Genomic DNA, 8,459 nt, shown 5'->3' with positions numbered 1-8,459 from the left:
GAAGGATTTTTTTTCTGGCTATTTCCCTCTTCTATACCTGTCATAACTATTTTGTGGTCCTGCCTCTGATTTAGTGTCAGAATTTGAGAGAACTCTGCTATCAACAAGGAAGAATAAAAGACCTGATTCTAGACTGTTGGTCCAAGAAGAAGGGAATGACAGTCTGTCTCTTACCAATAGAATGTATGTAAGTTTCAAGAGAATAGAGTTTTTATTCACTGGTCATGGTTGAGCCTCCCTCTGACTCAAAGCAAGCAGGTATGATATCAATTTTATCATGAAATAATCTGAAATTTAGTTCTAGTTGAGGAGGCCAGAAAATTAGGGGATAAATACATAGATGGTGAACACAGAATTCTACATTGAATTTTTTTTCCTATCTTCCTCCCACTAAGATGTAGTTCCATATTTTGCTCACTGCTGTATACTTAACTTCTAAAACAGAGTTAGACCCAGAGTTAAAATTTGATCTGACTAAAAAGTTGTGGGATATTTCCAAATCATGAGACAATATAAGTCCTAAGGGTCAGGGGTATAAAGGTGGTCATGGCTGCCTTCTATCTCCCTTTAAAATAACAATGATTTTGTTCAGACTGTTCACTGCTCTGTTTCCAGGTTCTAGGCCAGGGCTGAGCCTCACTCTCTTACTATATGTTAAAAGTCCATCATCATCATGGAATAATATAATGTTTGGTTCGGAACTTGGGGCCAAGTGAGAGAGCAGGGACTAGGAAACAACATTATATATCTAAAATGTATATATAGTTGCATTTTTTGTTGTAGTCTAAAGACAAACTATATAGTTTGTCACTTAGTACATATTCACTCATCTAACCCTTTAATGAAATTTATCACACTCTTTTTATGTTGTTTTGTAGTGTTTTGTACTCACCTTACATCTTGTTATTTGTCTGAAGGTTACTTGAAAGATAAAAGACCATGTGTTAAAGGAAGCTTTTTGTTTTGTCCACTGCTATGTCCCAAACTCTTAAAACAGTTCCAGGATTGGGGGCAGCCCTAATTCTGAGTGTCAGAAAGTAGGATAACCCAATATTATCATGGAAAAATATAAGGTCTATTTCTAATCTTGAGGTCAGTGGTGGGTGGTGGATAGCTGCCTCACTACAGTCAGGATAAAATGTCCTTGAGAGGTGAAATTTTGTCTTTTTTAGTCAATTGCAAGTGCTGTGGCTAGGGCCAAGCCTGGATATCAGGAGTGGCAAAAGTACCTAGAAGAGAAACTTGCATTCTAAGGTCAGTGTTACTGTTATTTTTGCAGTTGCACTCCATTTCCCAATTGGAAACAAAAGGAGATCCCTACAACAAAAATTAAAAGAAATTTCACATGATTTAAAGTTTACTGTTCATGTTGAATTTTTCTTTTAAACACAGAAATCAATACTATTATCAACTATGGTATATTTTCAATAAAAAATAAAACATAAGCAAGATTCACACTAAATTCATGATAGTGTCTCTCTCTGCAGAGGAAGGAAACTTTATAATTTGCAAATATGCCAAATGTTGACATTTGCTAATTCTAAGTGAAGGTAAATAGATGTTTCTTATGTCTTTCATACTTTCCATACTATGTTTTCATTTTTCAAAATAAAATTCAAAGAGAATTTAAAACAGTCGGAGATGGTTTTATTACAGTGTTTTCAAAATTGAACATATCTAAGATATATGCATATACAGCACACAAAGACATAAAGCATCTGAATAATACAAGCAAGAAGCCTGTAATAGAGAAAACTTTAAATTTTGTATTTCACAGAGGAATATACATTCCTTTATAACAGAAAGCTTGAATAAACCAATTATCATTGAAGAGATAAAAAAGTGGATTAAAGATCTACCACTGAAATTGTCACCAGGATTAGACTGTTTTTATAGCTCATTACTAGCTAGTTTTTAAAGAACAAATAATTCTAATGCTATTTAAACTACTCCAGGACACAGTAAAATGGTTGGAAACTTGTAATTTCATTTTTTAAAGCTAGCACAATTTTAATAACAAAACTTGTAAAATACAATTTCACTTTGAAATGTAAATACAATAATACTAAATAAAATATTAGTTAATAATATACAGCAATATATCAGATGATTATTACACCATGACCAAGTGGGATTTATTCCAGATACACAAATTTGGTTCAATATCAAATACCTACCACTCTAATTCATTATGCCAACAAATTAAAGGAAAAAAAAATCATACTATTTTATCAATAGACACTGAAAAGATATTTGATAAACTTCAGGAGCCACTTTTAGTAATAATGCTAAGTGAAACTTAGCAGGAAGAGATGAAATTCCCTAAACATGTTAATGACTATTTACCAATAACCAACAGCAAATGTCATATTAATAGAGAATACTAAAGACAAATCCATGAAAATTAAGAACCAGACAGGCATGTCTGTCATAATCATTATTCAACATTTTTTGGAGAATCCAGATAATGTAATAATGATTAATATAAACACTGTAAGAAATAAAATGATCTTTATTTGCAGGTGAGATGATTGCATATCTAAAAAGTCCCAAATATTCTATTTAAAAGACCCCCTATAATTCAGAGGATTTTGTAAGATGAAAATAGAAGGAAAATAACTCTAGCTTGTATATATTGCCAAAAATACAAATTAGGAGGAAAAGATACATTTCAAAATGTGACAAAAACTGTACAAATATTTAGAGATAAATTTAATCAGATGTAATGAACCTATATGAAGAACATTACAAAAACACAACCAAAACATTTTAATGATGTACGGAAATTCTCAAGTATTTACAATTAATATTACTATTAAAATCATCCTCTAATAGAAATGCAGAAATGTAATACAATTCTAAGACATCACACTTTTTTTTAAAAGTGGAAAGAATGCTGACAAATTTCATGTGAAATAATGAATGTCTAGGACAAATTACATAAAGGAAAAAAAAAACAACTAGTGACAGGGGACTTGCTTTACCAAGTCAAGCTATTACAGTTAAAATAATGTGATACAATAAAAATAATGTGATAGCTTGACCAAGTCAAGCTAGTACAATTAAAATAATGTGATACTGGCTCAGAAACTGGAAAATGGGTGATTTATTTAATAAATGTGATAGCATAACCAAGTATACAATGTGAACAAAATGTGTAGTTGAACGTCTATCTTATGCCATACACAAAAATAAATTCCTGATGGATCACATAGTTATTAGTGACACACCGAGGGGGCTTTAATGTGGAAATAATGTAGGTAAATATTTGTATGACTAGGGGTGGGAGCATTCAGCTGAAAAAGACAAGAAACCCAAAAGCTTAAAAGGAGATAGGAATCTAAATTAAAAAAAAACAAAAAACTGTACAGTAAAAAAGAGAAGATATCAATAAAGTCAATATTAAAGATAGAATGGAGAAAATCATAACACATGTGGGCTACAACTGACTAATAAGCACCACATAGAAAACATATTTAGAATTACTACAGATTTATAAGGAAAAGATCAACTCTTTGATAGAAAATGAGCAAAAGATAAGAATTGGCAATCACAAGAAGTCCAAATAGTAAAAGACAAAAACAAAAAACTCATTGAGTTTGTCAATTAAAGAGACAATACTATGTAATTTTTCACCATTCAGGTTTGCAAATACTAAAGTGTGCTGCTGTAGGAGATGCTGGAAAATGATCACTTTCATTTGGGATGGCAATTTTGTAGTAACTCTTAAAATTAAATATACACCTACTAGCAGTCCCATTTCTGGGAAGCTACTCTATAGAAATAAAAGCATCAGTATATATCGTAGCAGTGCTATGGTGGAAAAAAAAAAAGAAAATAACTTAAAAGACCATCAAAAATGTAATGGTACATAAATTGTATCATTTTGGTAAATAAGTATGTACTGTGTATGCAGCTGTTAGAAAGAAGGAAGACAAGGAGAAATAGAAGGAAAGGGGAGATGAGTGATTCATTTAACAAATGTGATGGTACAATTCAGCATTCAATATAAGTACAATGCATAGTTGGACCTCTATCTTATACCATATACAGAAATAAATTCCAGGGGGAGATGGAAAAGAGACAGAGGCATGGGAGAGATCGAGAGATATCTGTAGTTACTGACCAGAAGGATATATCAAGTGAGAAAAGCAAATACAGAGAAATAATGTGGCTTGCTGTTTCTGTAGAAAGGACAACAAATTTCCTTTAGGCAAATGGAGAAAACATTGAAGGATATACATTATGTTCTTAACATTTGTTACCTGGGGAGAAAAAAAAAAAAATGGTAAGGCAAAGAATGGAAGAGGGGAAGATACAGTGTGTATACACCATTTATTTTTCTTTATCGAGATTTCCATTGTTGAAATTTTATGAATTTTTCAATTTTCTATTAACATCCTATTTAAAAATTTTATTAGAGAACAAGGTAATATAAAAAGTACCAAAGTATACTTGGGGCAAAATTGTGGAACTAGTCAATGTAAATTTGGTGCACAGTAATTAATAACTTTTTTAACCTCTGACACCAAAACTGTTCTCAAAAGTTCACACAACATATTTTACATTTAATCGTTCCACAACTTCTGCAATAGTATAACGAATCTTTAGGGTGTTTTCACCAAACCATAGACATAAATGTGAATATCATCATCAAACTTAATGAAGTAGACAGATGGCTTGGCCACAACTTGGTGGATGAAAATGCCGGTTCTCTTGGACCCATCATCTTTGGCGTGCTCCACCTGCTTGCCCACAAGGCTGTCGACAACTTCTCCAGGCTCCCGTTCTGCTGCAGGGAAATAGTAGTTGGAATCTGGGATGATGCGCAGGTCACCATCTTTGTAGTCATCCAGCAGTGTGTACATATAAAGGACTGGATCTTTCTCATAGGTGATGTAAAACCAAGTGTCCATCACAGGAGCTCGCGCCAGGACCATGCCCTTCCATTCATCTTTCGTACCGTGCTCACCCTCAAACACATGACCTACTGCCTTGCCAATCAGGGAATCTGCCAGGCGCGAATCAATGCGAGGAGTGGGCACTCTCTCAGGAAGGATCTCTAGCGCTAAAACTCTCTTATCTCGGTGCAGTTCTAGCCCATACACACTATCCTTGCCATCATATTTGATGATGTAGAGAGTGGGCTTCACGGAAACCTGCTCAAGCACGGTGCCTTTCCACTGCTCCACAGGCTCGTTGCCTTCCTTCCAGCCGTGTTGAATGCGGCAGCCAACTATGTTCCTACGGGTGAGGAAAGTGGGCTTGCGCCGCTGCTTCCTGTGGGTGTGCCTTTTCTTCATCAGGTATGCGGACACGCCATCTACGCCCATTGGAGGCACTGTTGGGGGCGACATGGCTAGGGTTTAAGGAGACTCGGCAACGTTGACACTTGCTAGATTAAACTAACAAAAAGTCAACGCTATCCAGTATGAGATCTTTTTTTCGTGATCCCCCAAAAAAGACAGATCCTGTCCTGTCCGTTCTCCTCCTTTCCCGAAAGGCAAGACTCTCACTAAGGCTTGGCAGAAACGCTCTAACTCTGGGCACTAGAACAGAGGGGGCCTCTTGACAGTGTTCTCTCCCACTCCGGAGAGGTATCTGCAAGCAGTGGCGGTTGCCGCTGGAGATGGCGGGCTTGCGTGTGTTGTCCGCGCCTTGAGCCCGCCCCGACTCCCAACCCTAAGTCCCCAGAATTGACCACTTAGCTGTTATCGATGGTGCGATGGATGCAGAACGGCGACGGAGGAGAGGACGGGAAAGAGATAAGAGGATGGCTGCAGCGCCAAAGTCGCCGGTGGCGGCGGTTCTTTGAGAAGTCCGCGCGGCCTCGGTTTAGCAATGTTTCTCTGCTCGGCCTAACTCTGGCGCCAGGGTTTTTGCCGCTTCGGGAACCCGACCCCTCCGAGCCCGCCAGAGCCTCAGCCTCGGCCCCGCCCCCGCCCCCGCCATTCCGCCTTCCGCTCAGCCAGCAGCAGCAGCAGCAGCAGCAGCAGCAGCAGGGCGGGTTAGTGCGCACACTGCTTTCGTCCACATAGTCTCAGGCTCTCCTTCATTTCCTCACGCGCTCCCCGACTGCTTCCCTCAAACCCAAGCCAGACTGTCTGGCTCCCCTCCTCCTACTCTCTGGCCGTCTGTCACCCACTACCCCTCCTCCACAGCCTCTCCATCTGCTTTCTATCTTCCAGGAATTCCTCACAAAGCTTTTTTTAAAAATAATATTCAACATACACACAGAGTTTGTCCATACATTTTTTTTTTTTTAGGATAAGTAAATGCTGTTGTACTGTCCACCATCTTAATCCAAAATCTCCTTTATATTTTCTACTTGATCACTCATGATAATGCTTTTTTATGTATAGTTTTCTGAATGCAAAATAAGTGTACTGATACTGTGGAGATTTTCTGAAATTCAGTGAAATAAAAACCGACACTAACCTTAATCTTACCATCTAGATATACACCAAAATGTTAACACTTCTGATATCTTAATAAATCTATGCTTGTATTTCACAAAATTGGGAGCAACTTTCATATCTTTACAGCTTCTTTTTAAATTCATATCATGAACTTTTCCCAGAGTTATTAAATACTCTGGAAACATTTTTTAAATTGTTCCATAATGTTCCTTTGTAAAGATCTTCTGTTATTTATCTTAAATATTCTGAAAATAAATAAAACTAGTTTATCCTTATATATGTATTTACTGAGCTAGTACAAACCATTTTTTTCAAAGAATATTTAATGACATGGAGATCTATATATAAGAACAATGTGTGAAAAAGCAGGATGCTGAAGCAAAATTGTGACCCCCCAATTTTGTAGAGAGAAAAAAATCAAGTTTTTTGTAGTACATATTTGCAGTTTTTCTGATTATAAAATTACTACATGTTCATATGGAAAATATGAAAACTAGAAAAGAAAGTATTTATAATTTCACCTATTTCAAGTCAAAGTTTTGTTATCAGGATTAAATGAGAATGTCTGCATGTCTATTCCTGTATATAATTTACAAGATGGCAATATAAACCAGGGAAGTCTAGACTCCTCATTCTCATTCCTCTACTCTTGACTGGTGAGAAGAGAAGGCCTCATATCATTATGGGTTAAAAAGGCCATAATTCTTCTAGAAATGTAGGAAAACAGGAAAGAGAGGCAAAGCAGAAATTCAGGCTGCCTCCACATTTTATTACCTTCCAAGACAGGGAAATAATAGCTGATTGGGCAGAATATGTGTGGATCTTTTACTTCCCCATGTTTCTCAAGCAAAAAGGCTTTGGAGTTGTGATAACTTTCCAATACTATATTATAAGAAAGTAATTCCAAGGAAGCAATTTCGAGAAAGCAGGAAAACTATATATACTAAAAGGTATTTTCAAGCTCTCTAGAATTCATAGTTGTGTACACACACATATACAACTTACATACTGAAAGTCAGAAGGTCAGTATGTGTAAATATCATGTCATTATGTTCCACAAATAGTGCCCCCCTAAATAATTCCCCAAACCAATATGTGCCAAGTTATTTTTGCTTAGAAGAGTGGGTGACAGGTGGGAGAAGATCATCTACCAGGCACACAAATTCAGGACAGTTAAATCAAGCTCTTTGGTTATATACCTTAATAGAATTCTCGCTCACAATCTTACAGAGTAACCCAAGGAGACAAATAATTCCTAATATCACTTCTTCTCTAAAACTATGATTCTGATGTTTAAATCATTCCCTAGCATTATAGATTCAGTGAGCCTCACTACATTAAGATATAATGTTTACTTTGTGTGTCTGCCCATTAGACTACAAATCCACTCAAGAAAGAACTTTCATCTTTTATCTCAAGTGCCTTACTCAGAGTAGGTATTTAAACAGTATTTGTTAAATGAATAATAAGTGGTTTCAACTGCTTTGCTCCAGTCCAAAGAAGTCCTCCAAAATGAAACAAGTAGTCTTATACAAGCTTCTGAAGATTGCAGTTCTGGTGACTTAAAATCTCCTAGGATAGCTTTATCTCTTCAAAACACCCATATTACTGATGCTATAAATATGTTTCTGTAAGTCTGAAAATGATAGGGAGAACACCATAAAATGCAACATGGGCATACCATGGGGATATTGTGGGTTCATTTGCAGACCACTCCAATAAAATGAATATTTCAATAAACGAAGTCACAATTTTTTTTTGTTTCTCAATGCATGTAAACATTATGTTTAGCTATAGTATTGAATATTAAGTGTGAAATAAATAACATGATGTTTAAAAATCCAAGATATATATGTTAATTGAAAATATTAACCATCATCTAATCCTTTAAAGTTCACGATCTTTTTCGCTGGTGGAGGATTTTGCCTCCATCTTGATGGCTGTTGACTGATCAGGGTGGTGGCTGCTGAAGGTTGAAGGTTGGGGGGGCTAAGCAATTTCTTAAAATACGATAACAGTGTAGACTGCTATATCCATTGA

General features: G+C 36.2%; 1 protein-coding gene across 1 annotated transcript; it reads right to left on the bottom strand.

The window, feature by feature from the left end:
• Window positions 1-4,525: 4,525 nt before the first annotated feature.
• On the bottom strand, window positions 4,526-5,854 carry SPIN4 (spindlin family member 4). Its single transcript, XM_055564574.1, has one exon. The coding sequence runs from the start codon at window positions 5,355-5,357 to the stop codon at window positions 4,608-4,610; it is 750 nt and encodes a 249-aa protein (XP_055420549.1). The 5' UTR covers window positions 5,358-5,854; the 3' UTR covers window positions 4,526-4,607.
• Window positions 5,855-8,459: the final 2,605 nt, after the last annotated feature.

This window comes from Bubalus kerabau, chromosome X (genome assembly GCF_029407905.1).
Source record: "Bubalus kerabau isolate K-KA32 ecotype Philippines breed swamp buffalo chromosome X, PCC_UOA_SB_1v2, whole genome shotgun sequence".
Classification (NCBI taxonomy): domain Eukaryota; kingdom Metazoa; phylum Chordata; class Mammalia; order Artiodactyla; family Bovidae; genus Bubalus; species Bubalus kerabau.
The sequence above is the reverse complement of the archived record's forward strand: the minus strand, read 5'-3'. Positions and strand labels throughout refer to the sequence as shown.